General features: G+C 43.0%; 1 protein-coding gene across 4 annotated transcripts in view; it reads right to left on the bottom strand.

Moving 5' to 3' along the window:
* The window catches only part of ascc3 (activating signal cointegrator 1 complex subunit 3), a 177,321-nt gene that overhangs the window by 84,264 nt on the left and 67,471 nt on the right, over positions 1-25,586 (bottom strand). For all 4 annotated transcript variants that reach the window (XM_055023204.1, XM_055023206.1, XM_055023207.1 and 1 more), the window contains 2 exons: positions 18,772-18,975; positions 16,407-16,547 (listed from right to left, as the gene is read on the bottom strand). In XM_055023204.1, the coding sequence (XP_054879179.1) occupies positions 16,407-16,547; positions 18,772-18,975 (345 nt within the window). The remainder of the gene's footprint in view (positions 1-16,406; positions 16,548-18,771; positions 18,976-25,586) is intronic.

The following is a 25,586-nucleotide window of genomic DNA, read 5'->3' as shown; positions in this document are numbered from 1 at the left end:
TATGTTATAGCTGGATGATGGAGTGGGTGGCAGCTCTATAATATGACCTACAAATAATGATGGTTTTTAGCAGTACAGTATCCTTGAGTGTCCTGAAAATACTTTCAAATAATAATAATAATCCCAGCAATGCCACTACTTAGTTTAGAAATTGCATTGTCATCCAGGATATTATGTGATTCAAAGAAAAGAGTAGAGGTTGAAGGAAACCTGTGGATATTAGTGAGGATTTTTATAAAACTTGATAGATGAAGGAGGAAGATTTAATGCAGATTTTTACTGATTATTATGTTCTTGCAGGCATGGGGGTTGGTCAATAGCCACCCACCCAGCCACCCAGCCAGCCAACCAGCCACCTACCCGCCCACTTGGGCCAACTCCTACAAGGGAATCCCAAGGTGTTCCCAGGCCAGCAGAGAAACACAGTCCCTGCAGCGTGTCCTGGGTTTTCCCCTGGGCCTCCTCCCAGTAGGACGTGCTGGAACACTTCACCAAGGAGGCATCCAGGAGTCATCCTGACCAGATGGCCAAGCGCCTCAGCAGTGGCTCAACTCTGAGACCCTTCCGGAAGACTGAGCTTCTCACCCTTTCCCTGAGGGAGAGCCCAGACACCCTAAGTAGGAAACTCATTTTGGCCGCTTGTATCCATGACGTCGTTAGCACGATGTCATTTCCTCCGCTGTTAAATCCAGCGTTTTAGTTGGATCTTTACATCGCGGAATAAATGGTAAAAGCAAAGGCCAAATATTTATTTGATTAACGTTGTCTTACTGATTATCTTTTATGGGCTGTCTATGTGGTGTGCTGACATTTGCCTTCTGTCAATTGCATCTTCTCTATCGGTTTGTCTAAAAATGCATCATCAATACCAAGAATTTTGTGGAGGAAACATTGTATCCATGCGGAGGAAACATTGTCGTGCTAACGACGTCATGGATACAATGACCTGGGTTAATGGGTCATGTCTTTCGGATGTGTCCCAAGGCTCATGACCAAAGATTAGGGTAGACTGTCTGGTTCCTCATTTAGAGCCTGTCTGCTGACCCAACCAGGGGCATGCAGCCTCTTACAGAATAACTCTGACACTGGTAACAAATGGCCTCGAAAACTACAGCATAAAAATACAGTAAGGTGGCTGGGTTTTGAGAATACAGCTCTACTCTGATCTGAAATGCACATTGAAAATATATGGGATGTGATTGGACTGCTGTATAATGTGTGGAAATTTACAGATGTACTGTAAATTTCTAATGTACAGTTGCATTGTGGGATATTTACCAGCTGGAGGCGAACGTTCACCGGCTGGAGGGTGGGGCCAATGACTTTCACCAGGTAAGTACTTTTTAAAAAAATGTATTGCAGTTTTGTGTTTGTGGAAGAAAATATATTTCACGTGGTTATAGTATTGCTTATTTGTTAAGGCTAACGTCGGTCATTTCTCAGCTAGCATTATGTGCAACACAATTGGGTTTTAGTTCTGTTCACGTAGAACAGAGGTTGGCAACCCAACATGTTGAAAGAGCCATATTGGATCCAAAAAAAAAAAATCAGTTTGGAGCCGCAAAAAAGTAAAAGCTTTATATAAGACTTATAATGAAAGCAAAACAGGCTCTAGGTGTTTATATTAGCGTTTTATCAAAATGACGAAGTGTATACATAATTAGTATTCATAATTAAATGTTTATTTTCCCTGCAGTGCGTCCTGGAAGGAATGATGCACCATGACGCATATATATATAATAATAATTAATAATTAATTCCCTTCTCTCCCACTGCGGGTGGTTCTTATCCTCTGAGCTCGGGTCCTCTACCAGAGGCCTGGGAGCTTGAGGGTTCTGCGCAGTATCTTGGCTGTGCCAAGGACTGCATATTTCTGGACTGAGATGTCTGATGTTGTTCCTGGGATCTGTTGTAGCCATTGTTCCTGTTTGGGGGTGACTGCCCCGAGGGCCCCGATGACCACAGGCACCACTGTGGTCTTCACCTTCCAGGCCCTCTCCAGTTCTTCCCCGAGGCCCTGGTATTTCTCCAGTTTCTCGTGCTCCTTTTTCCTGATGTTGCAATCACTTGGTATTGCTACATCTACCACAACGGCTTTCCTCTGTTGTTTATCCACTACGACAATGTCTGGTTGGTTCGCCATTACCGTTTTGTCTGTCTGGATCTGGAAGTCCCACAGGATCTTAGCTCTGGCGTTCTCCACCACATTTGGGGTTATTTCCCACTTTGATCTCGGGGTTTCCAGTCCATATTCTGCACAGATGTTTCTGTACACTATGCCTGCCACTTGGTTATGTCGTTCCATGTACGCTTTTCCTGCCAGTATCTTGCACCCTGCTGGACTGTCTCAGGGGCCTCCTTGCACAACCTACGCCTTGGGTCTTGTGTGGTGTGGTAGATCTGGGCCTCTATTGCTCTGGTGTTTAGGGCCTGTTCCTGGGCGGTCAGGATGAGGGCCTCTGTGCTGTCCTTGAGTCCAGCTTTTTCTAGCCATTGGTAGGATTTACTGATATCAGCCACTTGGGTTATTTGCTGGTGGTACATCCCATGTAGGGGCTTGTCCTCCCATGATGGTATCTCTGGCACCTCAACCTCCGTTCCCTGTTGTCTGAGACATTCACTGAGCACATTGTCTGTTGAGGCTTTGTCCCTGATGTATTTATGGATCTTAGTTGTTTCGTCCTGGACAGTGGTTCTCACACTCACTAGTCCTCTGCCTCCGTCCTTGCGGCTCATGTACAGTCTCAGGGTGCTGGATTTGGGATGGAACCCTCCATGCATGGTTAGTAGCTTTCTAGTCTTAATATCTGTGGCTTTTATCTCCTCCTTTGGCCAGCTAATTATTCCAGCAGGGTATCTGATTACTGGCAGGGCATAGCTGTTTATCGCACGGATTTTGTTCTTGCCATTGAGCTGGCTTCTCAGGACTTGCCTTATTCGTTGGAGGTATTTAGCTGTGGCTCCTTTCCTTGTGGCCTCATCGAGGTTGCCATTTGCTTGTGGTATACCTAGGTACTTGTAACTGTCCTCTATGTCTGCTATTGTTCCTTGTGGGAGTGAGACTCCTTCTGTGCGGATCACCTTCCCCCTCTTTGTGATCAGCCGACCACACTTCTCTAGTCCGAATGACATCCCAATGTCAGTGCTGTAGATCCTGGTGGTGTGGATCAGTGAGTCGATGTCTCGCTCACTCTTGGCATACAGCTTGATGTCATCCATGTAGAGGAGGTGACTGATGTTGGCCCCATTTTTGAGTCGGTATCCGTAGGCAGTCTTGTTGATAATTTGGCTGAGGGGGTTCAGGCCTATGCAGAACAGTAGGGGACAGAGCATCTCCTTGGTATATGCCACATCTGATGGACACTTGTGCAAGTGGTTTGCAGTTGGCTTCAAGGGTGGTTTTCCACAGCTTCATCGAGTTTGCAATGAAGGCTCTCAGAATCCTGTTGATGTTATACATCTGTAGGCATTCAATGATCCAAGTATGCGGCATTGAGTCATAGGCTTTCTTGTAATCGATCCAAGCCATGCACAGGTTGGTGTGTCGGGTTTTGCAGTCTCGGGCAACTGTGCGGTCTATGAGGAGTTGGTGTTTGGCTCCTCTGGTATTTACACCGATACCCTTCTGTGCCGTGCTCATGTGTTTATCCATGTGTTTGCTTATCTTGGCCGCTATGATGCCTGACATGAGCTTCCAGGTTGTGGAGAGGCAGGTTATTGGTCGGTAGTTGGGTGGGACTGGACCCTTTGATGGATCCTTCTGGATTAGGATTGTCCGCCCTTCAGTTAACCATTCAGGGTGAGTCCCACTTTGTAGCAGCTGGTTCATTTGGGCTGCCAGTCGCTCATGGAGAGCAGTGAGTTTCTTTAGCCAGTAGGCATGGATCATGTCAGGCCCTGGTGCTGTCCAATTTTTCATGCCTGAGAGTCTTTCTTGAACATCTGTCACAGTGATGGTTACCGGGGCTTGCTCAGGGAGGTTGCTGTGGTCCTCTCGTAGAGAGATCAGCCACTGTGCATTGCTGTTGTGGGACGCCTCCCTTTCCCATATGCCTTTCCAGTATTGTTCAGTCTCCAGCCTTGGTGGGTCTGCTCTGTTGTTATTACCCTGCCATTGAGAGTACACCTTAGCTGGTTGAGTGGAGAAGAGCCGGTTAATCCTTCTGGATTCATTCTCCCTTGTGTATCTCTTTAGGCGGCTGGACAAGGCTTGGAGCCTCTGTTTGGCAGTCTCGAGTGCTTCAGGTATGGGCATCTGGCTGTACTTTCTGGGTACTGGTCTTTTCATTGTACCCTTGTGGAGCTCTGACAGTTGGCTCACTTCCCTCCTTGTTACCTTGATTTTAGCCTCTAACCGTCTTTTCCATGGTGGGTATTGGGTCTCATGGTTGCTCTTATAGCCAAGTATCTCAAGGATCACTGATGCTGAGTTGTAGATCAGCTCATTGGTTTCTGTTATGGTGTTGGTAGGGATCGTTCTCAATGCTGCATTCACATTCTCAATGAGACTTTCTGATGGTACTTCACTCAGCCGTTGTAATTGGCGCCGAGGAGGCCTGGTTGTCATTCGGGTCATGATTCTCTCTCTCAGGTCAGCAGCTGTCTCGTTCAGCTCTGTTTCGCTCATTGGGGCCGTGTATCCCCTCACTGGGTGGGGACTTGTAGTTAAGTCCCCACAGTTCTGACATCGGGTTCCTCCCTTTTGCCGTAGCATTTGTGTTGTATCTCGTCAATCTCAAGTTGTGATAGCAGTTGCCGTTTGCGGATGTTGGAACACTGAGCTACTAGTTGTTTAGCGCTTAGTGTTGACTGGGGATGTCGAGGTAACCATTCCTTCCCCAGTCTTTGCATGTAACCCCTCTGACTAGGGTTACTTGAGTAGTAGCATTCCAACAGATCCACATTTTCATCTCTCGCCCATTTCCGTCTTGTTCCAGTAGCCCATTTGTCATCAAGGTGCTCTGGTTCCCCAACACCTGACGCAGACCTTGTTTGGCCGGGCGACGTCTGAGCCGGCATGTTATGCAACTTAGTATCTCTCATGGTATGAGGTAGGCAGTAGCTTGAAGGGTCTTGCCTAAGGACCCAGACTGGATTCGAACCCTGCCCTCTCGGGTGATATACTGATGCCTTATGTATTGAGCTATCCAGTCAGCGAGCTATCCAGTCAGCTATCCAGCTATCCAGCTATATATATATATATATATATATATATATATATATATTTTTTTTTTTTTTTAAAGTCATATTGCAAGCTTCTCTATTGCTCTGAGCGTGTCACTGGCGGAGCATATTTATTCCTAAATTGTGCGTTGCCTCGTGCACTGCAGCAGCTTGATGTCTTAAGCTCAGTGCAGATCCTGCGCGCCTCCTTTCACTCAAACTGGACACAGGCTGACCAGTATGGATGTTTACATCAACCCCCTGTGAGGAGTTATGTTTCTTTCCAGAGTTTGTGAGCAACGTAGGAGTTTAAACGATGCCGCGTTAGCTCTGGCTGTGTAGCTTTACGTGAACTGTAGGAATAACTTGTAGAGAATGATTTATATAACCACACAAAGAATTTTTGCGGTTTTTCCATTTCAACATGCTGTCCAGCGCCCGGCTTTGTCTGTGCGGTTCGGCCCGGTGAGGAACTTTCGTGCTCGCCTCGCTATTACGCTGGTTTTATATTATGGTATTATTATTAGTAGTATTATTTTTCCAGTTAAATTATGCACCAAACCATATCAAATGTTTTTATCCACTTAGAGTTAATGTGCGTGGCCACATGGAGATCAGAGAAACTCAATTGGAAATATTCACACCCTTACTGATAACCAGGTCCAGTGTGTGTCCTTGAGTGTGTGTTGCTTGTTTGACATGTTGTGTTAAACCAAAATTTTCTAAAATATTACAAGCTTTTTTGCCCCTCTGTCTTGGGGTTTGTCCACATGAATGTTGAAATCAGCAACAATTATTAAACAATCATAATCAATGCATATGAGAGATAGAAGATCATTCAAGTCTGTAAAGAAATTTTCCACATATGTTGGAGTTTTGTATAAAGTTAGTGTCAAAGTTCGTTTGTAGCCTTTAACCTGAATTCCAAGATACTCAAAAGATGTGAAATGACCCAAAGAAATTTTAATACAATTTATGGTTTTCTTAAATCTCGAAGCCACGCCTCCTCCTTTTTTATGTTTTCTATTCTCACTTTAAAAAAATTGTAGTTAGGAGACGCTGATTCAATTAGTACAATTTGGTCATTATTGTCATTCAACCATGTTTCTGTCAGAAACATAACATCAATAATATACTCAGTAATGAAATCATTAATTAATAGAGTGATCTGGTATTTACAAGAGCTACATTAAGTGACTTGCAGGTAAAAAGATTTTCAGTCTGAGGTTCCTTTAGGCAGGGGATCAAAGACAAAGACAAAGATGAAGATCAAGGAAAAAGATGAAGACCAAGGCAAAGATGAAGATCAAGACAAAGACAAAGACCCAAGTCCTGTGTGACCTCACCATCGATGCAGAAATGACAGCTCATCAGACCAACAGAGATCCCTGCCTTCGTCAATCAACCTCCTCCGCCTGCTGCAACACCTTCTTCATCATCGATCCGGGTCTGGGGTTCGAGACACCAAACTCCGTCCGTCTCTCTAAAGGTTCCCTTTTTAGTTCTTAGTATCAGCGTTAGGGAAAGACAGGCTAGATGATTGATTTTACTTATTTGATTATTTCTGCTACTTAATTAAGCTGTACTGACCCTTGCAAAATTGCTTTACTAATAAAATATTTAGCATAAAGAAAATCTAAAAGATGTTGTGGACATTCAATTAATGAGTCACCTCAAAGTTCTTTGATGGTAGTAAAATAGCTGTGATGTTTGATTCTGGGGAAGAAAAGTAGGTCATGTTTTATAGGTTGCTTTAGCCCAAATTTAAAACAACATCCTTGGGACTCGCCCGAGTCACTAAAACTAACCTGATTCAGTAACAAGTGCAAGTTGCAAAAAAGAGAAGGAGCGACCGTTAACAGATGTGCTCTGTGGAACTAGTTGGCTGTATGCTGCTCAGTCTGGCTAATTCACAGGGGGAAGAAGGGTGGGACATCTGGATGTAGGCCGTTAGTAGTCAGGCGAATCCGGTCTCGAAACCAGCTTAAACAGAGTTTACTTTAGTTCTGGATAGGGTAAATCCCAGCAGATTTAGGAAACTCAATTTACCCGTTAGATGGAGAGCTGGTAGCACATCTCCCCTCTCAGAAGAGGAAGTAGTGACTGAGAGAGTAGAGAGTGAAGGAAGAGGGGGGGCGGGGGGGTAGCGGCAACAACAGCGCTGCCAATAGATCCACAGGTTATCGATTAAGGTCACTGAGCTGGTAGAGCAGGTTTTAATCAGCCGTTTGTTTATTGTGAGCGGACTAGAGTGTTTTTCATTTCCCCATTGAGGTGATGAGTTGGACCACTGAGAAATAACTTCATTTTAAATTTTCCCGTAGTGTTCAGAAGAATATTAAAGTCCTTTTTCAGAATTTCAGACTTTTGCTTTGCCAGATCGTTGGCTCCAACATGCACAACTAAAGTCTCAATATCTGGTTGATCAGTGGTTAGATAGAGCAGTTTGTTGGTAAAATCAGATACAGTGTCACCAGGAAAATACATCACTCTTGTTTTCCTGGGATTGCAAACGTCACTGATTCCCTTTACTGCCTAACTATAAGCACTTTTGGGATACCTTTTGTTTTCCTGGTGGTCGCTTTGTCCTTTGGAGCTTTGGGGGATGGATGTGTTGTTCTTGCCTCACTGTTGATGTTTGAAGGCAAAGTTTCACTCAGAGGTTCAGGTTGCAGTGCAGAAAATCTGTTTTTCAGTGGGATTCCCACAGAGTCAGAATGTTTTGAGGCTCTTGCTGGTTGCTTTGTCCCTGGGAGCGGGGTCAGCGGGGTTGGTGGAGGCGTTTTGGTTGCAGCTGCTTGTTTGTCTTTCTTTGGCGGAGCAGGTGTTGAAGTTGAAGGTGGGTTTCGGCTCAGAGCCGGCCACGCTGATTCGTCCATGTGCGGGGTTCTACCTGATAGTCGTCTCATCGGATCCACAGTGCGAGACTCCCGTTTCGGCTTGGCACCCAGAGAGTTCCAGGGTGAGCTGCTCGGTGCAGGGTGCATGTCCTCTCCGTTGATTTGAGGAAGAGTTGTCTCATTTCCACAGGTAGCGTTGATCTCAAAGTTCACCTCCAGTAGTTTAATCTTCATTTCTATAGACTGAAGTCGTTGTAAAATACTGCTCATGTCCTTGGGGTCAGCTGGAGGCATTTTGCCCTGATTTAGCTTGGAGGTAAAGAAAAGTAAGGTAAAAATAAAAGTAAGAAAATCCCCCAGTCTTTAGGTTTGGAGTAATCCTGTTAAGATGTCAATAATGTAAAAATATAACTAGATAATCTGTCGCTTTAAGAATAATTCACAGGCAGAGTAAGGACGAGAGAGAGCAGGATGACCTGTTCTTCCTTCAGAAGTCAGCAAAATCACAGTAAAACTAATTAAATTACAGTAAACCAGCAATAAAATTACAGTTAACGGCTATTGTAAAAATATTTTTCATTAAGCTTACTGTAAAGTTACTGTAATTTCTTCACCATACAAATTACAATAACCTGCTGGCAACCCTGTTGCCAGTAAGTTACTGTAAATTCTACATGGCAGCCCATGGAGGGGAAAAATTGCACACACGCAAAATAAAAGTGAGGAACTGTAGCAGTGTAGAAAAAAAATCATTGCTTAAATTTCTTAGCTACTCAATCTAAGAGACTGGATTCTTACCCTTCACATTTAGCTAGAATCACTACAACTCAGAAGCACACAAAGCACCATTAAGAGCAACACTGACAAGCAAAGAACCTTACAACAGATCAATACAGTGGCAGCCTTCATCCCATGGTAAAGTGATCAGATCATGCTCTGTGTTTGTGTGAGGCAACGAACAGTCAGCATGTCTCCTTTGTTTTGGCATCCCTCACAGGTCAACAGGATCAACACATTATCTATACCACTAATTCTGATGCAGTTTTATTATCTTGTTAAAAAAAATACTACAATGCATAATTAATCATGTGTGAACTGTTTGGCAACTTGTTTGTGAATCTGTGAATCCTATTAAAATCGCCCTATGAAAACAGTTAATTAAATCCCCTCCAGTTTGAATATAAATCAATGTATTCAGCCATTAGAGACTGGTGTGCTCACAGAAAAGAAAGCGCCTGCTCCTAATTGGAGCTATTGGTTGATCTAAACAGAGGCTCCAGCAAATGCAACTAAAGCCAAAGTGCTTCTTTTAATTGCTTTTTAAATACACACATGAATGAACAAAGTTGACTGAGGTTATTTACTTTCATCAATTAATGGCAAGGAAAAAGAAATCAATCCACTAAATCTACTCATACTAAAGGTTTCATAGAACATAATTCACATTTAATTTAAGTAACTGCTGCACATGTTTTAAATAAACTCATGCCATAACATTTTAAATGGAGTTCTTAATGATGAGCCTGATAATGCTCATTTCATGAAAACACACATAAATGTCAACCTATACAGATTTGCATTGTTTGAAAACATTGCTACATATTGCCATAAGGTGTTTAAATTACTAATGTATTTTATTTATATAGTACCAATTCACAACCAACGTTGTCTTGAGGCACTTTACCAAAAAGTCATTTCAATTCAATCACACATTGATCCAAGTTATCAAGTGTACATTGAGTACACTAAAAGAGTATGCAAAGGGATGTGATCCAAGTTATCCAACAGGATAAGGAACACGGAAGGACTTTAAAACTGTTGTTATGTCTCTATCTTCCTGGTTTTAGTGAGAACGCGAGCAGCAGCTTCTGGATCAGCTGCAGCTGGAGGATTGATTTGCTGGACAGGCCTGTGAAGACGCTGTTGCAATAATCAATGCGACTAAAGATAAACTCATGAATGAGTTTCTCTAGATCTGGCTGAGACATTAGTCCTCTAATCCTGGAGATGTTCTTAAGGTGATAGAAGGCCGACTTTGTAACTGTCTTTATGTGGCTCACAAGATTCAAGTCCGAGTCGATCAATACTCCCAGGTTGCGGGGCTGATCGCTAGTTTTTAGTTGTAATAACTGAAGCTGTGCATTGACTCCAGATCTATAACTCTAGATCTATAGCTCTATATCTATAACTGTAGCTCTATAGCTCTAGATCTATAGCTCTAGATTGTTCCTCTTTAGGTCCAAAAATAATGACTTCAGTTTTGTTTCTGTTCAACTGGAGAAAGTTTTGGCACATCCACACATTTATCTGTTCTAAACATTTATTCAGTGATTGGATGGGGTCAAAGGTCACCTGGTGACATCGTAATGTAGAGCTGAGTATCATCTGCATAGTTATGGAAGCTAATATTATTTCCTGTTATGACCTGAGGTCATAACAGGATTCAGTAATATGTCATGGTCGACAGAGTCAAAAGCTGCACTGAGGTCCAACAGAACCAGCACTGTGGTTCACCCACAATCCGTATTTATATGGATACCATTGAATACTTTGACTAGGCCAGTCTCCGTGCTGTAGTGAGCACGAAAACCAGATTGGAAGGAGTCAAAACAGTTGGTCATCATGAGGAAATTATTTAATTGTTTACACAGTTTTTTCAATAACTTTGCTGATGAATGGGAGGTCAGAGGTCAGAGGTCAGTCTGTAATTCTGCAATAGTGATTTGTCCAAATTGTTCTTTTTTAGCAGTGGTTTAATAACTGCTATTTTCAAAGCCTGGGGGAAGAAGCCTGATGTGAGTGATGAGTTACTATTTGGATCAGATCAGTAGCAATAACAGGCAGGACTTTCTTAAAGAAATGTGTGGGTAGGACATCCAGACTGCAGGAGCTTGAACTTAATTGACTTATAATTTCATCTAGGGTTTTATAATTAAGTAGTTGAAATACGGTCATTTTTTCTGTATTTGTTTTGTTTGGGTACAGCAATGATTCTGGCTTTAGAGTTGATGTGCAGATTAATCCTCTGATTTTTTGAATTTCCTCTGAAAAGAAGCTGGAAAACTTGTTACAGGCAGCATCCATCCATCCATTCCATTTTCTGCCGCTTATCTGAGGTCGGGTCACGGGGGTAGCAGCCTAAGAAGGGAGGCCCAGACGTCCCTCTCCCCAGCCACTTCATCCAACTCCTCCGGGGGAATCCCGAGGCGTTCCCAGGCCAGCCGAGAGACGTAGTCCCTCCAGCGTGTCCTGGGTCTTTCCCGGGGCCTCCTACCAGTGGCACATGCCCGAAACAGCTCACAAGAGAGGCGTCCAGGGGGCATCCTGACCAGATGCCTGAGCCACCTCAACTGGCTCCTCTCGATGTGAAGTCGGTCATCCGAGTCCCTCCCGGATGACCGAGCTTCTCACCCTATCTTAGAGTTAGAGCGAAGGCATTTCTAACTTAGAGGGAGAACCCAGCCACCCTACGGAGAAAACTCATTTCAGCCACTTGTATCCGAGATCTCGGATACAAGCGGCTGACTGAAAGGTCATGACCAAAAGGTCATGACACAAAGTTCATGACCATAGATGAGGGTAGGAACGTAGATCGACCTGTAAATCGAGAGCTTCGCTTTTTGACTCAGCTCACTCTTCACCACAATGAACTGGTACAGCGCCCGCTTCACGGCGGTCGCCGCGCCAAACCGCCTGTCGACCTCTTGCTCCCTTCTTCCCTCATTCGTGAACAAGATCCCGAGATACTTAAACTCCTCCACTTCAGGCAGTACATCCCCCTCGACCCGGAGGAGGCACTCTACCCATTTCCGGCTCAAGACCATGGTCTCGGACTTGGAAGCAGTGATCCTTATCCCGGCCGCTTCATACTCGGCTGCGAACCGCTCCAGCGAGAGCTGCAGATCATGTCCCGATGAAGCCAATAGGACCATATCATCCGCAAAAAGCAGAAATGCAATCCTGACGCCACCCAAACAGATCCCCTCAACACCCTGGCTGCGCCTAGAGATTCTATCCATAAAAGTAATGAATAGAATCGGTGACAAAGGGCAGCCCTGGCGGAGTCCAACCCTCACCGGAAAGGAGCCCGACTTATTGCCGGCAATGCGGACCAGACTCTAACACCGGTCATACAGGGACCTGACAGCCCATATCAAAGGGCCCGGTACCCCATACTCCCGGAGAACCTCCCACAGGGTACCCCAAGGGACACGGTCGAACGCTTTCTCCAAGTCCGCAAATCACATGTAGAGTGGTTGGGCGAACTCCCATGCATCCTCGAGGACCCTGCTCAGGGTGTAGAGCTGGTCCAGTGTTCCACGACCAGGACGAAAACCACACTGCTCCTCCAAAATCCGAGGTTCCTCTCCGGACCCCCAAATAGACCTTGCCAGAGAGGCTTAAGAGTTTGATCCCTCTATAATTAGAGCACACCCTACGATCCCCCTTTTTAAACAGGGGTACCACCACCCCAGACTGCCCCCGATGTCCATGCGATACTGCAGAGTCGCGTCAACTAACACAACCCTACAACTCCGGGCGAATCTCATCCACCCCGAGGAACTCCGAGCGAATCTCATCCACCCCGAGGGCTCTGCCACCAAGGAGCTTTTTAACCACATCGGCAACCTCGTACCCAGAGATTGGAGAGCCCAACCCAGCATCTCCAGGCTCAGCTTCCTCAATGGAAGGCATGACGGTGGGAATGAGGAGGTCTTCGAAGTACTCCGCCCACCGGCCCACAACGTCCCGAGTTGAGGTCAGCAGCACACCACCCCCACTATAAACAGTATTGGTGCTGCCCTGCTTCCCCCTCCTGAGTCCCCGGATGGTGGACCAGAATTGCCTCGAAGCCATACGGAAGTCTGTCTCCATGGCCTCTCCGAACTCTTCCCATGCCCGAGTTTTTGCATCAGCAACCACCCAAGCCGCACGCCGTTTTGCCTGCCGGTACCCATCAGCTGTTTCCGGAGTCACATGGGCCAAACTGGTCCGATAGGACTCCTTCTTCAGCCTGACAGCATCCCTCACTGAAGGTGTCCACCAACAGGTTCGAGGGTTGCCACCACGACAGGCACCGACAACCTTGCGACCATATCTCCGATGAGCCTCCTCGAAAATGGAGGCACCTTGAGTCCCACACCTCCCCCGGGACGTGTTCGAAGCTCTGCCGGAGATGGGAGTTAAAGCTCCGTCTCACAGGAGACTCCGCCAGACGTTCCCAGCAGACCCTAACAACACGTTTGGGCCTGCCAGGTCTGACCGCCATCCTCCCCCACCACCGGAGCCAACTCACCACCAGGTAGGGGTCAGTGGACAACTCCGCACCTCTCTTCACCCGAGTGTCCAAGACATACGGCCGCAGGTCCGATGAAACGATGACAAAATCGACAATCGATCATCGATGATCACTTGGACACCCAAGTGATCATCGATCACTTGGGTGTCCTGGCGCCAAGTGCACATATGGACACGCTTATGCCTAAACATGGTGTTCGTTATGGACAATCCGTGACGAGCACAGAAGTCCAACAACAGAACACTACTCGAGTTCAGATCGGAGGGAGCGTTCCTCCCAACCACGCCCCTCCAGGTCTCACTGTCATTGCCCACGTGAGCGTTGAAGTCCTCCAGTAGAACGAGGGAGTCCCCAGGAGGGGCACTCTCCAGTACCCCCTCTAAGGACTCCAAAAAGGGTGGATAGGCTGAACTGTCGTTCATCCCGTAAGCACAAACAGTCAGAACCCGTCCCCCCACCCGTAGGCGGAGGAAGGCTACCCTCTAGTTCACTGAGGTAAACCCCGACGTACAGGAGCCAAGATGGGGAGCACCAAGTTGGCCCACCCCTGCTCGATGCCTCTCACCGTGGGCAACTCCATAGTGGAAGTAAACCAGCCCCTCTCAAGGAGACTGGTTCCAGGACCAAAGCCATGCGTCAAGGTAAGACCGACTATTTCTAGCTGGAACCTCTCGACCTCACACGCCAGCTCCGGCTCCTTCCCCACCAGAGAGGTGACATTCCACGTCCCAAGAGCTAGTTTCTGTAACCGAGGATCGGACCGCCAGGACCCACTCCCTCGGCCACCAGCCATCACACACTGCACCCGACCCCTGTTACAGGCAGCATTAGATTGGAATTCAGGTGGTAACGTCATAGGAGGGTTTGTGAGTCTGTCAACTGTTGCAAATAAAGCTCCAGCATTATTAATGCTTTTGTTTATGACATCTGCAAAGAAAGCCTCCCTTGCATGTTTTAGTGTTGAGTGTCAGTTACGTAGTCTTTCTTGATAGATGTCATTACGAACGTGAAGTTGAGTTTTATGCCATTTTGGTTCTGCTCTGAGACAGAGTTGTCTTGCAGGTCGAACTGTTTGTGCTTTTCTCCATGGAGATTTCTTCCTACCAGACACATTTACTTTAATTGAAGCAATAGAATCAATGATATATGAAACTTTAGACTGAAAATCATCTACCAACTTATCTACATTATGACAGCTTAAGGGTGAGGAGGAAGAGTAGATTTGATTAAATGTTTCTGCTGTGTTTTCTGTGAAAGAACGTTTTGTGACAGAAGCTGTTTGTCCAAGTGGGTCAAAGAATAAAGAACCTTCAAAGATAACAGCAAAGTGATCCGACAGGGCGACATCAATTACAGAGACATTGGAAATATTCACACCCTTACTGATAACCAGGTTCAGTGTGTGTCCTTGAGTGTGTGTTGCTTGTGTGACATGTTGTGTAAAACCAAAATTTTCTAAAATATTAACAGCGTTTTTGCTCCTTTGTCTTGGGGTTTGTCCACATGAATGTTGAAATAACCATCAATCATAATCAATGCATGTGAGAGACAGAAGATCATTCAAGTCAGTAAAGAAATTTTCAACATATGTTGTTTTGTATAAAGTTAGTGTCAAAGTTCGTTTGTAGCCTTTAACCTGAATTCCAAGATACTCAAAAGATGTGAAATGACCCAAAGAGATTTTACTACAATTTATGGTTTTCTTAAATCTCGAAGCCACGCCTCCTCCTTTTTTATGTTTTCTATTCTCACTTAAAAAATTGTAGTTAGGAGACGCTGATTCAATTAGTACAATTTGGTCATTGTCATTCAACCATGTTTCTGTCAGAAACATAACATCAATAATATACTCAGTAATGAAATCATTAATTAATAGAGCTTTAGAACAAAGTGATCTGGTATTTACAAGAGCTACTTTAAGTGACTTGCAGGTAAAAAGATTTTCAGTCTGAGGTTCCTTCAGGCAGGGGATCACTCGGAGGTTTGAATTGGGACCACTGTATTTCAGATTTCTGTTTTTTGTCAATTTTCTAGTAGTGATCTGGACAGGTAATGTCCTGTTCTGCAGAACCCGGGGGCCAGATACATTCTGGATGGAGACGGGTGTAAAGATAATATCTGGTCCCAGGCCTCAGACCTCAGAAATGCAGAGTGATGGATCCTCTGGAAAGTCATGGGCAGGTGGCTTAAATGAAGTGAGGTCTGCTACTGAGCGCTAAGGAGAGACGTGCCGAGGAACCTTTTGATTCATTCCATCTGTAATTTAAGAAACTCTGGTCCGGAAGACGTTTCTTCATTGGTATCTATTGAATCCTGTGAATGATTGGAGGAGCAGAGAGGGAGGGGGGAAGCAGGGAGGGAGGCAGGGAGGGAAGCAGTCGCTCCATCTCCAGTCGATTTATTAGCTAGTTTTGGAATATTGTGCTCCTGATATGCGGCGGGCTCCATCCTAGTCGGCTTGGCACCCAGAGCGTTCCAGGGTGAGCTGCTCGGTGCAGGGCGCATGTCCTCTCCGTTGATTTGAGGAAGGGTTGTCTCATTTCCCCAGGTATCATTGATCTCAACGTTCACCTAGAGCAGTTTAGTCTTCATTTCTATAGTCTGAAGTCGTTGTAAAATAGTGCTCATGTCCTTGGGGTCAGCCGGAGTCATTTTGCCCTTGTTTAACTTTGGAGTTAAAGAAAAGTAAGGTAAAAATAAAAGTAAGAAAATCCCCCAGTAATCCATTTAAGATGTCAATAATGTAAATATACCTATGAAAACTGTCGCTTTAAGAATAATTCACAGGCAGAGTTATCAGTAAGGATGAGAGAGCAGGATGAACTGTTCCTCCTTCAGCAGTCAGCAGCAAAAAGTAGTAGTTCATTTTCACAGAATGGGAATTTTTCATTTGAAAATGAAGAAACAATATTTCATCATTAAAAATGATCAAAGTCATATACTGTTAAAGTGTCCAAGTTTTCAGAGCAACTTCAGCTGCCAATGCTTTCATGTAGAAGGCTTTTCTCTCTGCTTATTTTGTGTAGGTGTTTGTTTAAATAACAGCCAAGGAAAAAAAGGAACTGATGGTCTGAACTTGTGTGGGTCTATGACAGTAAATTTACCTGTGTTCGAAGGATCTCTCCTTTGGTTAACTGCATGTCTCCAGTGAGTTCTTTAACAATGATGCCCAGGGGTTCCAATCGCTTACTGAAGTAATTGGTCATCTCAGCTGCCAAGGCCTTCATTGGAGCCACATACACTATCTGCAGAGAGAGAAAGGGAGAGAGAGGTGTGTAAATAAATAGGAAAAATGTAAGAGATTAGGTGAGCAAGGTAGAAAATGGAGGCAGAAGCTAGAAGGACACTGTAGTGATAATTGAGCAGAGAGGTAGAATCATTTGTTTCCTGGCAACCAGTACTAATCACAGATCATGGAGAAATACAAAGACAGCTGCTTTCATGAGGAAAGTTTAATAGTTGATGTATGAAAAGTGACTATGTAATACTTGAATCATTGAATGCTGAGCGATGTATGACATCAACAGGATTCTGAGAGCCTTCATTGCAAACTCGATGAAGCTGTGGAAAACCACCCTTGAAGCCAACTGCAAACCACTTGCACAAGTGTCCATCAAATGTGGCATATACCAAGGAGATTCTTTGTCCCCGCTACTGTTCTGCATAGGCCTGAACCCCCTCAGCCAAATTATCAACAAGACTGGTTACGGATACCGACTCAAAAATGGGGCCAACATCAGTCACCTTCTCTACATGGATGACATCAAGCTGTACGCCAAGAGTGAGCAAGACATCGACTCACTGATCTACAGCACGGACATTGGGATGTCATTCGGACTAGAGACGTGTGGTCGACTGGTCACAAAGAGGGGGAAGGTCATCCACACAGAAGGGGTCTCACACCCATAAGGAACAATAAAAGACATAGAGGACAGTTACCTAGGTATACCACAAGAAAATAGAATTAGAATTCAACTTTATTGTCATTGCACTGTCACATGTACAAAGCAACGAAATGTAGTTTGCATCTATCCAGAAGTGCTATACAGGATATAAATATTTATAAAAAGGCAACCTCGATGAGGTTGGGAGAAAGGGAGCCACAGCTAAATACCTGAGAATAAGGCAAGTCCTGAGAAGCCAGCTCAAAGGCAAGAACAAAATCCGTGCGATAAACAGCTATGCCTTGCCAGTAATCAGATACCCTGCTGGAATAATTAGCTGGCCAAAGGAGGAGATATAAGCCACAGATATTAAGACTAGAAAACTACCAACAATGCATGAAGGGTTCCATCCCAAATCCAGCACCCTGAGACTGTACACGAGCCGCAAGGAAGGAGGCAGAGGACTAGTGAGTGTGAGAACCACTGTCCAGGACAAAACATCTAAGACCCATAGATACATCAGGGACAAAGCCTCAACAGACAATGTGCTCAGTGGATGTCTCAGACAGCAGACAAAGTGTCTGATATCAGTAAATCTTACCAATGGCTGGAAGAAGCTGGACTCAAGGACAGCACAGAGGCCCTCATCTTGGCCACCCAGGAACAGGCCCTAAACACCAGAGCAATAGAGGCCCAGATCTACCACACCAGACAAGACCCAAGGTGTAGGTTGTGCAAGGAGGCCCCTGAGTCAGTCCAGCACATAACAGCAGGGTAAAAGATACTGGCAGAAAAAGTGTACATGGAACGACATGACCAAGTGGCAGGCATAGTGTACAGAAACATCTGTGCAGAATATGAACTGGAAACCCCGAGATCAAAGTGGGAAACACCCCCAAAGGTGGTGGAAAATGCCAGAGCTAAGATCCTGTGGGACTTCCAGATCCAGACAGACAGAATGGTAATGGCGAACCAACCAGACATTGTCGTAGTGGATAAACAACAGAGGAAAGCCGTTGTGGTAGATGTAGCAATACCAAGCGACTGCAACATCAAGAAAAAGGAGCATGAGAAACTAGAGAAATACCAGGGCCTCGGGGAGGAACTGGAGAGGGCCTGGAAGGTGAAGACCACTGTGGTGCCTGTGGTCATCGGGGCCCTCGGGGCAGTCACCCCCAAACTGGGGCAATGGCTACAAAAGATTCCAGGAACAACATCAGACATCTCAGTCCAGAAATGTGCAGTCCTTGGCACAGCCAAGATACTGCGCAGAACCCTCAAGCTCCCAGGCCTCTGGTAGAGGACCTGAGCTCAGAGGATAAGAACCACCCGCAGTAGGTGAGAAGGAAGTTTTTTATGTATATAAATATATTAGCCAAAATTTGGGGTTAGTTCCACTTTGTCTAAATTTCCTCTGAAACTTAGGAAATGAGTTCACTTCTGACCCCACCATTCCCACCTACTGTAGTGACATCTTGCACCTGAAACAGTTAGTTCAATCAACTCCTAAATCACAGTTAGATCCTAAGAAAAAAACTAAAGCAATATCTTGCTGATGTTTTAGTAAGCAATTTGACAGTCAAACCTTAAATTCATCTTTTTTGATAATGCCATCAGGTTGTAGGTGTTGACGGATTTCATGCAGGACCGTCAGCATGGCGATGTTGGTCTTGCCAGCACCAGTCGGAGCGCAGATCAGAAGGTTTTCATTGGTGTTGTAGGCTGTCTCAAATACTAGAGACTGGATCCTGTTCAGCCGCTTCATTCCCTTGAACACCAACTGTCCGACCTGAGCATAAAAATTTAGCAGAAGGATTAATTGAAGGGACTGGATCATGTGCAACTCGGAAGGAAAAAAACATTCAATTAAGCAAAAATATGATCAATAGTTTTTTTCCTATTAAATCATTGAAAGTGACATTTGTTGAGCAGTTTCCACAAATCAGTTTAACGTAACTTCTTAATTTAAATGTTAATTAAGATTTTTTTCTGATTCAAAATAATACTGTATATATATATATATATATATATATATATATATATATATATATATATATATATATATATATATATATATATATATATATATATATATATTTCTCTTTAATACTATTAAAAATGGATAATGAGCAAGGCAAAAAACAAAAACGTGGTTTAACGACTGACAGAATCCCTCTCACAGCTGAGTGGTGGTTAGCCAGTTTCCATTGGCAACTAGATCTGGGCCAGCATCAACGTTTTTTGTGAAAATGGCCCCACAGCCGGCCACCATTCAGTGATAACCCCCCCCCCTTCCCTCCCCTCTAGAGTCTATCATAGCGATTCTGGTAAAGTAAAATGCAGCCAAGTGATCTATGACAGTGTCACTGTCTGAGCCAAAATGTGCCTGAGGTGACTGTGCAAAAACCACAAAGAAGAAGAGTGTATTTGCTTGATCAGCTGTCACTCAAACTGCCATCCATCTGGCTTCACTATGGCAACACAGTGTGGGTGATGGCTCTCAACCTTACCTTGCCTCTGATTAGCACAATCCTACAAACTCACACAATACTGTGAAAACACAAGCAAACAAGGTTCCTTCATTCCATTATGGAAAACACGTATCCCACTCAGACTGTGGAGGCCAACTTAATGTATAAAATGAAATATAATAAGTGCATTTTGTTGAGACTTAAGTTGCATTATTGTATTGCATGTAGATAATTTTAGAATGTTTTATTATGAATAAGTGTTTTATTTTAAGTTTGCATGTTTTATAGCTTAATTGGCCACTTTGCAATTTATGGAAATCAGGTGCGCCCTTAGCGAAGGATAAAGAATTGAGAATTGAAGGCGCTACAAGTAAGATCGACAGAGCCACACAGTTTTTCAACCGTAGTTTGTGGAGGTTAGCTAAGAACCAATTGTTCTTGTAAAAGAATCACACAAAAACTGTGGAAGTTTTTATTTTCTTCAAACACACCAGTAAAATCAGCTAAATTAACCTTGTGAGAACACATTACATTGAAAAACCAGCTCTATGTCTTAATTATCATCTGTGGATGGATTTCAAGAAGGAAATAAAATATTGCAATTCAATCTGCATGTTTTTCGGATAGGCAAAGAAATGTTCTGCTGTTGCCATTTGGAAAATGTATGTAATGAACATTGAAAAAGAAGATACCATGCTCACAATGGAAGCTAGAGCAGTAAAGGTCACACCTAAAGCTATGGAAGAAAGGTTGCAGAGTGCAATTGGTTTACGAAGAGCCACATTGGCAAAGTCAACAGGCAGTGAATCAGGTGCGATGGCTGATAGAAATTGAAGATTTCTATCAGCTTTACTCAAGTAAAAAAAGTTAATGAAAGATTTTAATGGACTGTTTGGAGAGTTTTGTGGTGGTTTTAACACAAATGTAAAAGAGTTGCTCCAACAATTGTCAGAAGAGGATTTAAAATTACATAAAAAAACTGGTTTGAACCTCAGCCTGATTCTTTCAAGGCTTTTGCTGAGAGCTTTGTCTTGGATTGATGAGGAGGCTAAGTGCACAGCAGAGGCAGAAAAATGCAACGATGAGATTAATCCATTTGATAGCGTATCTAATGCATTTTTGTCAAAATAAAGTCATAAGCGCTCTTCTGAACATGGTTCTTGTGCATCATCGTCTGCATCCTCCACAGGAATGAAAGCAGAGTTGGAACGAGCTAAGCTGTTGGTTCAGGCATCATCTTTGAAACAGAGATGCTTACTAGAAGAAAGAAAGGCTAGACTCAAAACTGAAAAGGAGAAGCTAGAAATACAAACAGCTCTAGCAGCAAATGAGGGAAAGATCAAGATCCTATCAGAATATGAAGGCTGTGCATCCAAGATTTCCAGTTGTGCATCCAAACCGGATAGAATGAACTCCTACATGACGTCACACTGAACAGAAGATTTGTTTGCTCAGCAGCAGTCAAAAAGTCCTTTCCCAACACAAGAGAGTTAAGTATGGAACAATGACGTTCAAAACGTACATCAAACACACATTGCTACCTCTCGGCCATCACAAACACCAAGTGCTCTATGGATGTAGTCAAAGTGCTAACAAAGAAGCAGAAGTTGGCAGCATTGCCCCCTTAGAACATTTTCATTTATAAAGGGGACCCATTAGAACAAAAAGATACTAAAATCCATCCAACCATACACTTCTAACATTAGCAGGCCATCTCTACGTCAACATGACAAATGGCATACCCTGCTTTAAAATCCATCTGTATATGTTTAACAGAGCAAGCCTGCCCTGCAGAAAGCTGAGGAACAAGCAGAACAAGCACTACAGAACACGTTACCCTGTGTTTGGTGCTAAAGATAAAGGACTTTATCAGGACATAAGAGCCTCTCAAATTAGACAACAGCATACAAGGAATGCAGGATTAGTTGTAACAATAGACTTTATTTGAGAAATATTTATGTTCGATAGAAAAAATGCTGTAGGTTTTTCTAAATTTTAATAAAATATTGCCACACGGACATTGCCATCTTGTTTATGCTGCAATGCATTCTGGGTACATGATGAAGGTTAGGTCTGATTACGCTAATTCCACCCAGCCAAAACAGCAATGAGTAAGGTAAAGCCTATTAAACTTGAACTGACGTGCATTGAAATGCAGAAATCACAAGAGGTAATGAAGATGAGGAGGACCAAATGAAGGAAGAGGGCAGATGTGGCAGAAGAAACTGGTGTTTGTACTGCTACTGCTGCTATTTTCAGCTTCATAAATGAAACATTGACTGCGTTAACTGGTCAGATTGTGTGATCCAGTAAGTGATTCTGTAAGTAGTTATGTGTCAGGTCCGATCAGGTAACACCTGTTTAGTGTCCGGTCTTTGGTCTGCTGCTGGGTCTGTGGTTTCACATTCAGTACCAAAGGCAGTAGCAAAAACGTCCTTATCATTTTAAAGTGCTTCCAGTGGTGCCCGTTTCATTTTTTTATGTACCTCACTATATGTTTATTTTTTTATACTCCAGGCAGAAACAACACAGTGTGGCAATTCACGTGTATCAGATACAATATATTAATAAATAACTTCATCAGCCTTCTTGTGTTTACTCTGTAGATTTCAGTACAGAACAGCACAAAGTGCGTCATTAACCCAGCATGCATAGAGCAGGTGAAACAATGGCAACCTAATGGGTGGAAAACACAAAAAAGGAGAAATAACGTCTTTGAAGTAGTCATGGGTTTTTATATATCAAAACAGGAAGGCTTTAGTTCATAGGAAAATTACAACATATTTAGGTCAACATGCTCAACTAATCATGGCTCATTTCAACAAGACAGACATGAATCCAGCAGTATGTCAATATCTGGTGAGTTGACTCAAGATTGAAGATCTACTGTGATGTGACCTAAGCAAAAATTATCTGAGATAAGGGAGACCATATCCAACATTATTAAAGTCATTTTAATAGAATCTTGTTGCCTGTCCAACTCATATTTAAGTGACTTTCTGTATTTATTAAAGGTTTTTCCAAGATTTTTTGTTTTGACTAAAATGATCTGGTTCTGCTCCCTGGCTTCCCTCCTGCAGAACCTCTGATTGCTGAGTTTCAAACCTGGTTCTGTGGTTCTGAAGAGCAACTATGGCATCTTTTCTGTAGCTTGTTTTTTTTTTTTTTTTTTTTTATTTTAATTCATGAGTTTAGAGAGTGATATAACTTTATGTATGTTTTTACAGTGAGAAAACCTCTCACTAATACAATTGTCTTTGATGGACTGGCGACCTGTCCAGGGTGTATCCAACCTCTCACCCGAAACATTAGAGACAGGCACCAGCACTCCTGCTGACCCTACTAGGGACAAGTAGGGTCCCTAGTAGGATGGATGGATGAATACAATTGTTCCTTCCAACCAACTCAGAAAATGATGCGACGGTCAATGACAATGCTATTGTCAACAAATTATGCCTTCATTAGCATATCTGTCACCTTAGCACACCATCCACAACATTCCTCTCCTACTCTTGGCTTAAGCCCTCCAACAAGTGCAACACAAAATATTATCACAAGGTCCAGATTACTACAATACAAATGGTTATTTGTAACGAATGTCACTGCTGTAAAACTTCATTTCAATTCAAATATTTCTGATGTGTATGTCAGATGTATCATAAATAAGAGTTTCCATTGTATGTGGCAATGCAGCTTCAAACTTTCTGGAAGAAGGTTCTCATGTTCCTCTCTAGCTTGATTTAACAGGATGTTCCAATGGACAGTACATTTTACAGCACAGTTTTCCTTATGGCTTTAAAGCAGCGGTCACCAACCTTTTTATTACCATGGACCGGTCAAAACTTGGCAATTTTGCTGCGGCCTGGGGGTGCGTAAGATAATAATGAATGTTGGTGTTTCTGCTCCCCCCGGTTTTTCCTTTACGACAATCTTACAAAGTCCTGTAGTGAGTGGTGTGTTGAATATTCCAGATCTAAAATCGGGCATATTCAACACTGTCTTGGTCCGATCGCAGTCTGTGAGGTTTTCCCTGACTGGGAATGAGAACGCAGTCTGTTGAGTGTGACAGATAGCCAATCAGAAAGCGCGGTGATGTAATCACGGAGAGGAATCCCAATCAGTGGACATCGGACATGATGTGTGGAAATGTTTATTATTATATGTAAAAGACATATATATATATATATATATATATATATATATATATATATATATATATATATATATATATATACTAAATGTGGTTATGTTTATTCAGTTAAAAATGTTAACTACAAAAAAGCATAACACCTCCCGCAGACTTATCAAAAGGCTTTTCCATCACTGCTTTAAAGGACCGACGGAGAGAAAGAAGCTTGTGAGTTTTTGCCTCATGCAGGCTAAACATATGATCGCTCTGAAGTGAAGGAACACAGACAAATGAACATAGACAAATGAATGGATCAAGCTACCGAACAACAACATGGCAATGAAGAAACTGACTTTTATAACAAAAGGAAAGCTTCAAGACTTTAAAGAAACACTGTGACATGTAAGCTTAATTTCTCTTTTCTTTTTGTGCAGACAGAGTGAGCCCTCTGGTAGTTTTTTTAGGGGAGGGTGGGCAGAGGGAATTATTGCACTGTATGTTTAGGCTTAGAGTTAATCAATTTTTTTAATGTTTTTTGTATGTATAACAGAAAATTCTAATAAAAGTATTTGGAAATTAAGTAACTACAAAAAAAATATTAAGTTCACAAAATTCAATATTTTTATTGAATCTTTTTATGTCCTTAGTATAACACAATAATCAATAACCCCACAGGAACATAGATATACTCTACCATAGGATCTGAATTATATGGATATTAAGAAAAGTAAAAATAAAAAAAGGAATGATTTTCTTGTGTAATCAACCTCTGACAACATTACAATACATACAAGAGACAATCTAGTCTCTTGTATGGAAAAAGTCGAGGACAACCTTTTCCATCATCTTTGAGGAAAACCGAGAGGCATCGCAGGATAGCAGTCCACATGGAAACATCATTGCTCTACAAGAAGGGAAAACAACAAAAGTAAGCGAAAGCATTTTCTGAAGAAACTAAATCACATTTTTCCACAGTAAGTGATATAAAAATAATTGTTCACCCTGTTGAGAGGACTTATCAATTTTCTGGCTAAAACTGATTAGAATTTTGATGGTTGTACAACGGCAATTTTCTGACCTGTTATCAGCTGACAGGTACATTAATGCCACTAACTGTTGCTCAATCATTCATTATTTTAACACAACCAGCTATGTTTTTTCCAATCTCAGTTACTCGTCCACCAGCTATGCAAATGTTTCCACAAAAGAAATATATATAAAAAATTTTCTTTAATACAGCATCAAACTATAGTTGGTTTTGCCTAAAGTTTATTGTATATGAAAGGGCATGAAGAACAGTAATTCAGTGGGATATAATGACATCCAACTGAAATACATGTAAATTAAAAACTTTCAGAATTTCCTTCCTCTTACAGTCTGACGGAGTTCTTACCCTTCTTTCAACCTGGAGAAGAATCTTGGATAGTGTATTGTCAATGACTCCTTTTCAGACTTAAATGCTGCAGGGAAAATAATTTTGTCACTGTGGTGAACTGGCAAAAACAGTAACAATAAGGGCTAACGCTCAAAAAGACATTCCATTCTCCACCCTATACAGCAACCAAAATTGACATTTTAGATTATACGATGTTTCATTCTCTACAACCTTCAAGTAGAAAATTATCAGGAGCTCTGTGAGAAACTCATCTTCTCCACCATAGCTGAAATAGGAAGGAAGGAAGGAAGGAAGGAAGGAAGGAAGGAAGGAAGGAAGGAAGGAAGGAAGGAAGGAAGGAAGGAAGGAAGGAAGGAAGGAAGGGCAAAAAGAAGGAAGGAAAGAAGAAAGGAAGGAAGGAAGGA

Source organism: Poeciliopsis prolifica, unplaced genomic scaffold (genome assembly GCF_027474105.1).
Source record: "Poeciliopsis prolifica strain line A6 unplaced genomic scaffold, Auburn_PproV2 SCAFFOLD096, whole genome shotgun sequence".
Lineage (NCBI taxonomy): Eukaryota > Metazoa > Chordata > Actinopteri > Cyprinodontiformes > Poeciliidae > Poeciliopsis > Poeciliopsis prolifica.
The sequence above is the reverse complement of the archived record's forward strand: the minus strand, read 5'-3'. Positions and strand labels throughout refer to the sequence as shown.